Genomic DNA, 14935 nt, shown 5'->3' with positions numbered 1-14935 from the left:
CTTCTTGAACGTTGTGTCCAAACAATACAGCTTTTATGTGAATTATTAGTCTTTCTGTTTTTAAAGTAAAGTCAGAGGGGAACGTTCACCCGTTTATATCGTCTCCAGCTTTCAGACGCTCACTGTGTCTCTGCCAGCGGTCCTCACAGTGTTTGTCACGAGACACACGGAGTATCTGCCGGAGGTCGGCCTCCTGTGTGTATTCCCATATTTAGGTCGGCTCAAAACAAGCGAAGTATTTCAAGTTAAAAGTGAGCAAAACTCTTCTGTGAATGAAGGCCAGACCCTGGGGCTGAACACACAGTAGAAATCTGTTAAAGCAAATTACATTTATTTTATTATTATATTATTATTTGATTTCCAAGACTAACTGTTGAGGTATCTAAAAACACACACATTTTGAAGAACTTCTTTTGATTCTTGCTCGGATCTCATTTTATCAGGATTTATGATAAAACACATTCCGGTATCAAGGTTTATTTATCATTTCTCAGCTTGTTAGCACCATTCTGAAAAGCTGAGCCTAAAAACGATTTCAGCAGCCACCTGGTAACCTGCGGTGTAACGCTCAGAAAACCAAGAGAAAAATCTTATTGCTTTTTATGTAATGTTACAGTTTAAGCCTTTAATCCTCTGTAGCTACAGACAATAGCCTTCTGAATGAAATTTACTTTCCATTGTCATTCTGTGTCCTAACCACTCTTTCTGCTTCAATAAATGAGTGTTTACCTCTGACATGCATCTTTATGACCTATTGCCTTAACAACACTCAAAACCTCTGATTGGTGATAGATCTTTAACTTCTGGAAACTCTAACTGTAATTAAAGTAATAAAACAACTCTTTACTTGGTTTATCTGCTGTGGTAGAAGTCCTAACACTGATTTAATGTCAAAGTCGATGTCTGAATGTTTAAGTCAGTTAAGTTTGAAGCGACTAAATGTGTTTTTGTTGTTTCTTTTTCCCTTTTATGTGTTTCGACCAACAATGGAACCTCCACCCATCAACAGGTAAGATCATTCTTTTATCTTAATTTAATCAGTAATCAGCATGCATCGGTATAATCTGGATTTCTATCAGCAACATGTTTCTTCTGCTACAAAGTATTATCAAGCTCCATTTCAACCACACACTATCTATTTAAAGACAATATACCACCAAATTCTATTTTAGTTCAATACAATTGCTTCTTTTGTGCACAATGTGGGTCAGTTTTACCAATAAGGCTTTGCTGTTTTTTCTCACATCACTTAAAAAAAAATGTAAATAAATTGAGAGTTTCCACCCCATCATGGTACTTCACTGTGTTCAGCATGCTTTGTTCTATATTGTCTACCAGAAGATCTTTTATTAAATTATTTTAAACCTCCGAATTCAGTGTTATTTAGAACACATGGATTGCTTCATGTTGAATGTGAGAATTATGCAGTTTAAATGCTTTTACAGCTGCAAAAATAAGCTTTTATTGCCATGAACTGTTGCTTTTGGTAAATGTGTTACGTTTAGCTTCCTGTTGTGGGATTTGTTGAATGGTTGGATCTTCCTCAGGAGACGCTCCTCCACTCCATTTGTCCCACAGTGAATATGTTCCTCTGTGGTTGGTCCGAGGGCGTCACTTTACTGATAAATAAGAAAATGTTAGAGGTTTTTTTTTTTTTTTCAGCATAAAACTCTGTGCTGTCTCATGAAGGAAGATATGGTTTAATTTTTACTCGACTCGCACGTTTTTCCTGCCCTATGCGAAGAAGAAGTGTAACGCTGGTGTTTTTGTTTGACCAGGCAGCCTGGGAATCAGTGAAATGTGCTTCTCCATTAGTTTCTTGTTGTCTTTTCTGTCTATTTATAAACCAACATGGAGACCTTTTTGTCTCACATCCACTATTGATGAGAGTGCGTTTAACCCTTACGTAAAGTAAACACTGCTTTTATTTTCCAGCGAGATGACGAACAAAGTGCTGTCCTCTTTGCTTCGTTCTCTTTTTTTCAGCCACACAACATCTGTGTGTGTGTGTGTGTGTGTCTACAGGAAGTTTCAGCTTTGTTTTTTCCAAGATGCAACAAACTCGGTTTCGTCCTCGCGGGTGAGCCAGCCACATTAAATCTGAGTTAATTAAAACACCGCGGGGGACCCATGTGTGCTGTGATTGGCTGCAGGTTGCAGACGGATGATTGCGATGCAGTGTGGGTCTGCGGCGCACCCCAGAAGGGAGGTCGTTGTTGAGTCCCAGCCACCGCTCGTTGGCTCCACCGGGTGTATGACGGGGTTACTGCAGCTGCGGCTGCAAAGGGCTGCTGGGGACAAAGAAAAATAACCGCGGCTCATTCGATAGTGTGGTTTCTTGACGTTAATGTTCTCAGATCTGACACAAGCTGTATAATATTTTCATGCTCTGGCACAGAGGTACATGTTGCGTTTGACTTTGTTCCATCAAAACACTTCATTAGAAAATGAGCGGCTGATTTAGACTGAATTATGTACTTCCATGTTATTTTCCTCAGTAGACTTGTATGGATTGTCTGGAGAAAAGTCAAAGTTGCCATCAGTCAGTGAAATAGAATTTGGTTGCAGGTTATCGTGCAGTATTATGCTAACCTGACAGAGCTTCAAAAAATCTGATTATTTTGTTACCTTTTGCTCATACTGTGATCATTAATGTAGCCCAATATACGTCAGCAAACTGGTTCCAAGGTCTCTGACAAATATGCATTGATCTCACGGCATGATAAAGCGATTATAATACAACCCTTAACATCTAAGAGAGAGCAGCGCTGCTGTGGACACCATCACGTTCATCCTAATGAGGGCTAATGTTAGCAGAGTTTTTATTTTTTTATACTGACATGTTCATAAGGAGAAGAAGAAAACACGCAGAGATTATGGTCTGTTAACGCAACTGTGGCTGAAAACCCTGTGATGGAACAGAAAACGCAGGTTTGTCTAATTCTACTAGATGGACATAAAGTGCTAAAATACGTATATTTCATGTTTATTTCTTTATTTTTCACCGGTCCAGTGGGTTGGTGTGAAGAAATGGGTACGTGTTATGTTGGGGAAAGTGTTTGTTTGTAGTTTCCACTTTGTCGTATTTCATTTTTTTTTCGTATAAAAATGCAGCAGTAGCGAAAACAAACACAGGAGCAGATCAGAGTTTTTCAGGCAGGTGTTTTGCTGAAATAAAAAGCACTGTGGCGGTCGACGAACGTCATTACCGCCAACTTATTGTACAACAGATGCCAGTGGGGGGAAAAAACTAAACAGTAATCACTAAAAATAATTAAAAGTCATATACGGTGGAAAGGACTGATCATCATCTGAGCCTGACAATCTTAAGAGTTCATTTCAGATTATTCCTCATTAAATATATTTCATCTGTATATCTTTATTTTTTTGCCTTTATAGAAACTGGTTCAGTATAGTTTTACTCTCTTTCAGCTGCTCAGTTTACATCATTTGTCTCCTGATCAAGTTAATTGAGGTTACCCATTTTACCTCTATAATGCTGTATTTTTATCCCTGCACATATTCTTATTTGTTATCCATTTATGGTTGGTGTTTAGCACTACTGTGTAGGTCTAGTACAGTTGACTCGTGATATAAAACATGCTCTTTGTAAATTAGGAATGTATCAACATCAAAGCTGATTTATTTGGAGACATTTTGAGAGGATAAATTGTCTTTATTGAAGGACTTGATGCTGAGGCGACCATTTGCTGCCACTGGAGTTTCTGAAAGTTCTTCATTTATCCAGATTTTCTTTCGAACCCGATTCACTGCTCAGAACAGTGATGTTTTTGCTTGAAGTGTCGACATGGATTTCACAAAGTACGGACTTTTGGTTTTAAATGCTTTAAATACACAGTAAAATTGTCATCTTATATCGGTTCTGATCCCTTGAAATAAAAGCTGCGTGCGGCACTTCTAGACCAAACTGAGACGACACGTTTCTGTCTCTGCAGCAGGAACTGGGTTAGAGGGAGTTTTGCTTGTTTGTTTGTTTTTCTGGGGGGGGGGGTATTTTTGCTCCTAGTCCTCCTTTTCTCTCCAGCATATTGTTGCCCTCCCTTTTTCCACCTCAGTTTCCTGCCTTCTCTCTCTGCTCCCCCTCCCTCCGTTTCTAATTTAGTTTCACCTTCATCTGTTGCTTCGAAACATTAAGCATCTGCAGTCGGAGTCTATTCCGGGATTCCTGCCTCCCTCCTCCTGCTTTCCTCATTCCCTCGGTGGACCGTCCCTCTCTTTGTCCTTTCCAGCCTTCTTTCTTTTCTCTCCCCCCCCCCACCTACCCCCACTCACCTCCATCTTTTTGCCCTTCATGTCTCCTCCGCCTACGTCACATCTCCCCTTCTGTTATCCAGACTCCCCGTGTCGCTGTAGCGCTGTAATAATCACTGCATCGACGCTTTGGGTCTATATGGGGGGTGCTGCTGCTGCTGGTGGTGGTGGGGTGTCTGTGGAGTAGGAGGGCGTTGTCAGGGAGACGTGGGAGGCGGTTGCCGTGGAAACACCAAGACATCGCGAGTGAGGGTTGGAGGGATGGAGAAGGGGTGGACTGGGTGTGACAGGCAGTGAGCTCGGAGGCTAAAAATAGAAACGCTCTGACAAGATCCCCCCCTCCCCCCCATCACCACCACCACCACCCCTCGCTCACTACTCCTCTCTGCCCAGCACCATGGGCAACCAGCTGTAGTGTCTTCCTGTTTGCTCCAGCTGATGTTGTACAATCCGTGACCTTCAAAAGGAGGACGTCTGGTATTTTAGCTGCATTAAAACAGCAGCATTTTGGTTTGGTGCTGTTTTTAGCGATGTGACTCTATTATTTTTTTTCCTTCTTGTTGTTCCTGTGCTCTTTTATGTGCTTTCTCTGTGTGTCTCTGGCTTTTAATTTGTTGCCAAAGTGTTAGTTGAGAGCATTTTGTTGTTGTTGTTGCAGTTTCTGACTTCACATCACTCAGCCTGTCAGACGCTTCTCTTCATTCTGTTTGATAGAGTCAGCAGTGCTTCCATAAGCAAAGTGAAACTTGCCTCATTAGCACAAAAATGAAACAGAAGATTGGAAAGGATCGTTGTGTATAGGAAAATCAAATATATCCAGAGACTTAAGAGATGTCAAAGGTATGTGTAAATGTATTGGTGCAAAAGCAGGTTCTGTTTAAAGTAAGCTGTAAAAAATGAATGGCAGAAATCCATGACAGCCAGAGTTCTGCAGAGCGGCTACGTGTGCGTTAATCTCATCCCTGAGCCATGCTCTGAGCTCTGTGGTGATCTACTTAATGTGGGTGGAGTGATGCTTTGAGCTACAGCACATCAACACGCTAACGCAGTCACAACCCTAACATCCAAATACAGAATCTATACAGAACAAATAAAAGCATGTGAGCATTTGTCGTACTGTTTTTCACTCATTATTGGGTTGAGAATACAGTCTAAGTTTAATTTAGCTTGTTGATCTGGTTACTCTTAAGAGATTTTCTGGGAAAACAAGCTGTTTGGACTCATATGAGAGTTACTTGATAAGGCAGAAGATGCGCTTTAGAAAAATTTTAAATGTCACTCCCGTGCTTCTGTTTTGAAGCAAAGTCACAGCAGCATCAAAGTCAACTTCTTCTGCCCTTTGACCACGTCCAGATGTCTTTGAGATATCCCGGTCTGAACCAAGCTGACATTACTGAACTTCTTTTGACATGTTGACATTTACTACACTAAAATAAATAAATAAATAAAAACAGAAAATGGGCGAATTTTATCTTTTATTTTGTTCATAATCTTCATGCAGTTTAAAGAGTTTTCATGCATATGTCAGGAGTTTTTATCAGAACAGCACAGGGTTGAATCTAGCGGTTCTGACCTTCTCCTGAAATCTTTTTTTGCCATTATGTTATGGGTTTAGATACGCTGAATCTTTGATTTCCAACTTTTCCATCTTTTGACCCACTGAATAAAAGTTGCAGAGACTTGTGAGCTCAACCATTGCTGGTTAAAGTAAAAAAATACTGCCAATTAACAAAGAGCCTCATCAGTGATTGGAATATTTTTATCCATGTATAACTACAGTTTTCCATCCTTTTGTAACAGTTAAGGATAAACATACAAGAAGCAATCTTTCTTAAAGATAATTTGATTTTTGTAGATCTTCTCTTGACTCCCACCTGTTTTTTTACAACCCAACTAGGGGAATCACTGATCTAAGCCACACCATTTGTATTTTAAAGCCTTAATCAGGAAGGAAAGGAACAATACCTAGAGAGTGTTTGATCATAATGGTAGCTGGAATTATGTATATTAATCCAAAAAGAAGAAAATTCACAAGTATTTAAAACTTCTAGGGGGGCTCCGGTTTGGTGTCCTCAGGAATCCATCTCTGCTATTTGCAGGATGATGTGGTCCTGCTGGTGTCATCGATCTCCAGCTCTCATTGGAGCAGCCGAGTGTGAAGCAGCTGGGATGAGGATCAGCAGCTCCAAATCTGAGGCCATGGTCTTCAGTCAGAAAAGGGTGGACTGCTCTCTCTGGGTTGTGAAGGAGGTGCTGCCTCAAGTGGAGGAGTTTAAGTATCTCAGGGTTTTGTTCATGAGCGAGGACAGCTGGGCTCTCCTTTAGGGATGGGGTGAGAAGTTTGGTTATCTGTGAAGGACTCGGAGTAAAGCTGCTGCTCCTCCATACTGAGAGGAGCCAGTTGAGGTGGTTCAGGCATCTGATAATGATGTCCCCTGGACGCCTCCTTAGGAAGATGTTCCGAGCATGTCCAACTAGGAGGAGACCCCAGGGAAGACCCAGGACCGCTGGAGAGACTATGTCTCTCAGCTGGCCTGGAAACACCTTGGAATCCTCCTGGAAGAACTGGAGGAGGTGGCTGTGGGGAGAGATGTCTGGGCCTCCCTGGTACTAAAGCTGCTGCCCCCGTGACCCGACTCTGGAACAAGCGGCAGATAATGGATGGATATCTAAAACTTCATAATACTGAGAATTCATATCGAGCAAATTTAACAAATATACCATTTTTATTTTTCAAAAGAGCAAAATGAAATCTATTTATAGGGCTACAATAAAACTTGGTCTCCTTTCAGACGTGCACTGATTTCTATTAGTCTGATTGTAACCAAACATACTGATTTATTCTAAATTACACCGTGCTGCTTTTCTATCTTAGACGGGGTCAGATGTGGTAATATATTTACACGACACTTTTCAGCTCGGCAGGAGTCCTAACCGCTATAGGCAACCACTCATGAGCGTGATTGGTTCATTTGACATTTAATCAGCCGACAGATTGCATTATAAAATTATTTCTTTAAACTTTTCATCTTTTTGGTTTTATATAAAATAAATTTGCTCCAATGCCTACAGTACATTAAATTTTTACAACTTCTGAGCCACGGAAACAACAGAAAACAGAAACTATGATAAAATATACATTTGATCTGAAAAGCGTTTGTTTGTTCAATGAACGTCATTGTTGAACTTTTCAGCTGCCTTCGTCTCACCCGTGTCTAAATAAAGTAAAAGAAGCAATTGAAGTTGTTTTTCCAGACTGATGAGGCAAACATCATTACATATAAAAAGACTTTAGATCAACAGGACGATTAGCTGAAGGACGCTGCCACAAACTTTCAGACGTGAGTTCTCAGTTTCATCCATCCAATAAGATGTTTACCATCCTTTAATGTCATTCCAGCTTCTGCTCTCAATGCAACACCAGATATCAAACTTAGGACTTTTTCTTCTCTGACCCTTGAACCCTTTTTAATGTTCGCCCCCCCCCTCGCCCGAGCCTGATCCAACGCTTTCCCAGAAGCGCTGCCTGGATTTCTTGCATAATATCCATCCTGTCCTTTGAAACTAAGTAACGGCCTAATGCCTTCCTCTTCCTGCCCGTGGCTCCCTGTCCCTCTGTGATTACAGTAGACAAATTGTTTAGAGAGGATTATGCAATAATATTCATTCATTCTTAGTCGGGCTTGACGCACTGCTGCCCTTGTTATTCTCTGAACAGGCCTGGATGTGTTGGGAGGTGAAGTGGGGTCAGTGCAAGATACGTGAGAGACATGTCAGTAGTTTCTGTGGGGCACTTTTTTATTGTTATTTTGTTTCTCAGGGGCTTTTGACATCCAAAGCCTGCTTTCTGACAGCTGATTCCCAGCAGGTCTCAAGTTACTGAAGACATATTAACAACTGTCTACATATTCACTGGCCCTCTCTGCCTGTAGCTCTGTCTCCTTACACTGAAACCTTTATGCTGACTACAGTACAAGTCATATGAAGCTGAGTAAAAGATTAGCCCTACAATGGCCTGAAATGTTAAGGGTCAAAACAGTCCTGAAACAAAAAGACCTCCGAAGGTGAGAATTCAGTCGCAGATTCTTTAAAAAGGTGAAATTGTGCTGGATGTCAAACTTGTTCCAGTACTTGTTTCCTATTTAGGGTTAATCCTTCCTCAGATCATTGTTGGAATTCAGTCTGAGCTGACCTGAAGCTCCCGCGAGCGTTGCCTTCGTAGAAATGCTCCAACCAAGTGGTCTGAACATAACAGTTTGTTAAAAATCCAGATCAGTCAGGTCAGCTGTACATGTCTCCTGTTTGTGTGACGGCTAGGAGAACTGACTGTTCATCTGCCGTTTAATGTGGCTTAGAACTTCACACACACACATTGTTGGTCACTTCATTCAATGAATTTCGTGGTTCGTTTTGTAGGAGCAAAAAAATCCCCCTTTTAAACACCGCTGTGGTCCTTCCGGAAGGTTGCCTCCTGCCTTAAGCAACAAGAAGAATCTGCAGTGTAGTCTTTAAAGAAAAAATATAAAATTCCACATGGTTGCACGCCTTGAAGCCAATTTATGGTCTCTGCAGAGTGTCTGGTGCAAGTGCTGCACAGAATGTTTTGGTTGGAAACATCAGTAAAATCCCTGTAAAGTAGCTGGATCTTTTTTTTTTTTCAGTTTGTATTTCCTGAGTGTACAAATATTGGTAAATCCATTACCTTCTGTAGCCCCTCTCAGACACACACGCATATGCTTACAGTAATTGTGATAAGACCCGAAAGTCTGCGGTTTGCAAAAACATGGAGATAGGATATACCGGGTAGAGAAAGGAGACAGTTTGCTGTCGAATAGAGCGTTAATCCGTTGTGAAGAGTTGGAGTTTAAATCCCAAGCAGAGTGTTGGGGATTATTGCACTATTCTTTAAAAAAAAAAAAAAACATCCCCAGTTCTTTGAGGTTAGAAGTACCACTGTTCAGTAGTGATGCTTGATGCAAAGAATCAGAAGGAAAATGTCGGACTTGTTGACATGAGAAGAACTTCTTTGCTCGCTGCTCTACGACACGTTTGAGGTAGTTTAACTTTGAGGCAGGCGAGACACCAATGAGCTTATAATTTACGTTTCAATCTCTGATTATTATCACCTCAGGGATGAACATACTGCTGTTCTAATGTTGTTTATTTCCCTTAGCAATAGTGCTAAAATTAAATGTCTGAATCATCTTGCTGTCTGCATAAAAACAACGTAATTTGCAAAGAAAATCCTACTTAAACTTCTGTATTATTTCTTTCGGTGGTTGTATTCAGCCTCCTCCGGTTCACAGCTTACTGCAGAGAAGGTGTCAGGTTTTAAACTTAATCTCTATATTTGTGAACACCTTCTAAAATGCTGTCAAAATGATTAAATGATCTCTTTATGGTAATTAACACAGGTGTTACAACTGTATTGATCGAGTTAAATAAAGTGTAGCAGATAGATGAGGACAAAGAAAGTTGATAACCTTTCTTCAACTTCTTACATATTAAGCTCTCGTTAAAGCAGGGGCACCGGTTCAGACTGACTAAACAGATTAATTTTACCTTATAGGAACTCAATCATTAAATTATTTCATCTATTCACCCTTATTATTATCAGATCTCCACAGCTGAAGCTGAATTCACAAGACACAGGGAACTCTTTACCATAATATTTACACCAAATAAGGAGGAAACTGAATTTTGCCTTTAAGGTTTTATTACAAAAATAAAACTAAATCAAGAATATAGAATCAACAATAAACATTTAACAAAAATAAGACAGACACAAAGAGTTTAGGGAATATTTTGTGTGGAATGACTATAAAGTAATTACTTTAAATGAATATTTATCATCATAAAACACAGCATCAAGTAATACTTTAGTAGTCTAAGACAAAACAGTGATTATTAGGTTATCTAAACCCCAAATAATTCTTTGAATGAATATTTTGATTTTAGGAATAATGTTTCCAGTTTCATATCTGTGCAAGAATTTGGAATACTTTAAATATTTATTTTGGTAAATAGTTCACTTTGGAATTTGATCAGAAGATTTTATTAATTTTGACAGGTTGTCAGGTTAGTTTTGATGAAACATCAGATTGGAAATAGATGTTATTTTTCATTTTGCATCAGTTAAAATGAAATAGCCAGACCCAAAGTGGCTTCTTTTATACTTCTCTCATCATTCAGTTATAGGTGCTTCACCGGTCAGTCGTCACTTCGTTTTTGAGGAACTTGGAGGCTGCTCAGGCTTCAACAGGACCACGACATGGAGGCAGGTTAAGGCCCAGAGCCGTTTGAAGGTCAGAGGTCCAAGGCCACCTTATGTTGTGGTGATGCTTGCAGAGGGTCGGTCAGGAGGCAGGTGATGCAGCAGGAGTTGGACGACAGGCGACACACAAACCTGAGCGATTCTTTCTTAACAGTTTGAAAAGTTATTTCTTAACTTAAGTTTCTCATCATGGTTTCTTCTTTCTGTATCTTTTGTCTGCTGGACTTGAAACACTGAGCAAAAAGGTTTTTTTCGACAAAATGAGGGGAAGAAAGGTCTTCACACGGCGAACACAAAAACGAACTAGAACAAACTGAATTGCAGTCACCCGCCAAGGCTTTCTCTTCAGTTCATCAGACTTTGTTTGATAACAAACTGGGCCATTCAGACCTTGGGGTTCAGCAGAAAGGGGTTATCTCACTCTGTCCAGAGATCCTTTCACCCACAGCTAAGGACAGTTCTCCTATGAGACAAAATAAATAATGTTTGCTAAAACAGATAATAATCTATATATTGAATATTTGCAAGTAATGATCAATAATCATTTCTCAGATTTGAACAGGATTCATAATCAAATAAACGTAATAAACGTAATAAATCATGTTTTTCTTCACAGGCCTTAGGAATGCATGTCAACAATCTGTGAATAACTAATTAGATGTCCACAAGTGTGTACACATGTCCCAAAAGACCAGTTACTGAAAGACGGGAGTAGGTCAGAGGTCACGATAAAGGGGTGCTTCTTTATTCTACGAAAGCAAATGCAACACAGATCATCTAGTAGTACCAGTCTAATAGCAACAAGTCATCAAACCATTCATTTTGTGGCTCTTTTTTCTTCCTTTAAACCTTCTCCAGAAAGTAAAAATAAGCACCATATTTATTCTTCCTTGGTCTTTTCGTTTCATTGAGTCCCTCAGTAGAGTTATCAAGTTTTTTTTAGTTTTTAATACAACTGAAGTGATGTTTAGTAATTTTGGCAAAATAATTTTTTCTCCTCTTACTTTATTTAAGCTTTTCCTAACTCTTTTTTTTAAATTTAAAGTAAAATTACACACTTTGGCATCATCTTGCAATATATTTAAACGTAATTCTGATGAGATGGTACCAAGCTCAGTCTCTAGCTGCTTAATGTAATGTGCATAAAAATCGAGCGTTCGCCATCAAAATGGATCAAAAGCACATCAGTTTGGTTCCAGTGCTCTCTGAAGGAATTTTAAAATCCTTTCTACTGTTTCAGCTGACACCTCTCTTATTGGTTCAGTCCAAAATCACCGCAATTGCTTGGCAAAGTTTGCAAACTTTGACTTTTTTACTGTTGACTCACTTATTTAGACTACTGAAAATATTTTATGTTAGAAATCAAAATGAAATGGTCCCATATTTTCTTCCTTTACCTGATCTTGAAAAATAGCCTTCATAAACAGCAATTTTAGTTTGTTTTTTTTGTGTTAAAAATAATTCAGTGGCAGAAGGTTCAGCTTCTAATAAAAGAAAAAAAAGTTTTATGTCATTTCTCTTTCTTTACTGTGTGCTGAGTTTATATCTTTTCAGGGGTTGTGTAAGATGGAGACAAGTGCAATCAGAGTCAAGATGATTACAGTCTTCAGTCACGTCTTGCTAATCTCTCCTCGTGTCTCTCACTATGTATCAACATGTGAACAGTGGCTGTCACATAGCAGCTGAGCGACTGTGACAACCACTGATCTGCTAGCCTGGCTGTGTGCGTGCGTGCGCGTTCGCCACTGTTGATGTGTGTGCATGCAAGCTTTTCTCTTCATGTGTGTGTGTGCCCGTGCACGTTTGTCACCAAGGGCTGGATGCTGAAATTCTGCTCCAGCGAATGAGGGAATATTCCGGGCTGTCATGTGACTTTCTGATGTCAGAGAGAGAGAGAAGGAGAGAGTAAGGTGCAATTTAGCCCCACAGCTGATCCGCGCAGCGCTCAGAGAGAGGCTGAGGCGACCAGACGCAAACACACACTCGCAGACTCTTGCTCTTTCACTCCCATGCGCTTCGTTCTTTTTGCCCATAAGCACACATGCACTTTACACAGACACATGCGCCTCACTTCAATGCAGATACACACACACTGACAACTGCAAGGCAACACTCTAAGAAAAGGAAAGGATCACTGCTTTTGTCTACTTCTCGAGCTCACAACAGTTTGGTTACTGTGGACTTATCTGCCTCCTGGACAAGAGTAAACGGACACTTGCTGGAGACAGAAAAGAGCCAGAGACAGAAGGAAAAGAGCTGAGGACAGAGAAAGAGGAAGCAGGAAATAACAGCACAAGACGTCAAGCTTTTAAAAAAAACAACAACAACAACAACTATCATTTAGGAGGACTGAGGACAGTGCAGGAGAATGTCTTTCCTTTCTGGCTCACCCTGGCAGCAGCCTGGCATCATTAGTGGAAACAGCGGGTACGGACAACCTTCCAGTGGACATCAGCAGCAGCATCAACAACAGCAACACAAACCTCCCAGTACTCTCTCCAGCGCCAACATTCCTGTGGTTCTGGCCTCCTCGCCACTGCCACCCCCCAGTCCAGCCGCTGCTCAGCACAGTGATCGGCATTGCCAAGGCCAGATGGCACCAGGGGAGGCTGCGTCTGCAACCCAGGCAGGATCCAGAATCATTTTGATGGAAGATGAGGGGAAATTAGGACGACGTACCACTGAGGGGACATCGTCTGGCATGGCGGCGCCAGAAACCCAGAGCTTCAGTATGCCAGTGCTGCAGATAGAAGATGATTGGTCCAAAGGGGAGAGGCCAAAGGTGGATGGACAAAAAGTGGGGGGGGCAGGGGTTTCATTAGGGAGTGCAGGACAGAGCCCCAGCAGCCCCTTGTCAACCCACTCCTCCCCATCCTCGTCGTCACCCTCCCCTTCTCTCTCACCTGGAAGACTGTTTACAAACTCAGACCTTAAACCTACAGCAAGTCCTAATGTTGGACAGAGTAATTTGGAACGAAAAAATGCAGGCAGCAACGATGGATTTTTCAATCAGGGTCCTCAAGTGGCTGCCCAAGGACACAGCTTACTTCCTGCTCCTAATGAGGCCTTAAGACCTCAGGAAAGGACCACACCAAACCCCTGCTTCACTGCAAGTACAGCTTCAAGTTTAGGTAAGGTGGAGGATGAGAAGATAACATCTGGGAAACTGCTCGAAAATCGGAAAAAAGATACTGTTGCCAGAGAATCTGAAAACCAAATGTTCAAGCCATACTTAGGAAAGCAAGGTGTTGATGTATCTGATCCTGCAGCTTGTGACGTAACGGGGAACGGAGCGGGTACTACTGCAGGGCCTACAGCAGCTACACCTGCATCTCCAGCCAACAGAGCTGCCACTGGTGCCGTGGTGGGTGGTGCACGAGGGAACGGGTTAGAGGGAGAAAACTTGAGCCATACTGAAAAGGCGAAAGGAGGCACACGCGTCGTACCAAGCAGCAATGTAGCAGAGAGCAGGGTTACAAGTTCTAGCCTGTCACAGGATTTGAATCGTATCGAAGATGGGAGAACAGGATCATGTGCTACACCAAACAGAGAAACAAAAACAGCCAGTAGTAATGAACCGCCTTATCGGGCTGCAGTGAGACGTGCAATGTCTGACTGTTCACATCTGTCTGTTCCCATGGTAATGGCCGGAGTGTACCCCACCAGTATGGGTATCTCACAAGTGGCGGCACCAAAGGTGCCAGATTTTGCCCTGATGGGGTCACCCTGCCCACCCAGGGCGCCTTACCCACATGTTGCTGTCCGTCGCTCACTCACGGTCACGGACGGCACAGAAGCCGCTGCTACAATGGCAACGATGATTTCATCCCCGTTAATGACGTCACCTATTCTGCCGTCGTCTCCTCCCCCAAAGAGGCATCAAGGGAGCTGCGAGACCAATTTTTTACTTCCTGTTCCTCCTGTAGGAATGCCAGCTAACAACAACCAAGACTGTACACAAAACACAACAGGTAAGACTTTCCTCTTGTGTGCCACGTTGCGAGGACAAACAAATATACACAACCACGTGTCAGACAGTGTCATATACAACCCAAAAGGCTTGGTCCCAAACCTCTGATCTGCTGTTTTTCTTGTTTTTCTTTAGCGTCAGACGATAAAACATTTAATTGCTGCTCTTGCTGGTCATCGACCAATCAGGCCAAAGTTGAAACAGGATTCAAATTGGTTATGTCACTCACTATATAGCTAGCTTGCTTTTACACTACATTTATTAAACTATTACAAATGCCTTTACACTTCTAAGGTGTCCATAAAACATTGAAATTGACGTATTTGTCTTTAAATTTGTTTAAAACACCACAATATCTCTACCTACCAAATTCCTTGGTCATTTTACTGTATGAGAATGAATAGATTTATATGGGCTGC

General features: G+C 41.4%; 1 protein-coding gene across 6 annotated transcripts in view; it reads left to right on the top strand.

Moving 5' to 3' along the window:
• map4l (microtubule associated protein 4 like) overlaps nucleotides 1–14935 on the top strand; it is an 87904-nt gene that overhangs the window by 39250 nt on the left and 33719 nt on the right. Inside the window, exon 1 of one of the 6 annotated variants that reach the window (XM_017420829.3) lies at nucleotides 12486–14517. The exons of the other annotated variants lie outside the window; for them this stretch is intronic. Within the exon in view, the coding sequence (XP_017276318.1) occupies nucleotides 12915–14517 (1603 nt within the window). The 5' untranslated portion in view covers nucleotides 12486–12914. Of the gene's footprint in view, nucleotides 1–12485; nucleotides 14518–14935 lie in introns of those variants that run through there. 6 annotated transcript variants of the gene reach the window in all.

The sequence above is a fragment of the Kryptolebias marmoratus genome, linkage group LG20, assembly GCF_001649575.2.
Source record: "Kryptolebias marmoratus isolate JLee-2015 linkage group LG20, ASM164957v2, whole genome shotgun sequence".
NCBI classification, from domain to species: domain Eukaryota; kingdom Metazoa; phylum Chordata; class Actinopteri; order Cyprinodontiformes; family Rivulidae; genus Kryptolebias; species Kryptolebias marmoratus.
Note: the sequence above shows the minus strand (reverse complement) of the source record. Positions and strands in the feature narration are given on the sequence as shown.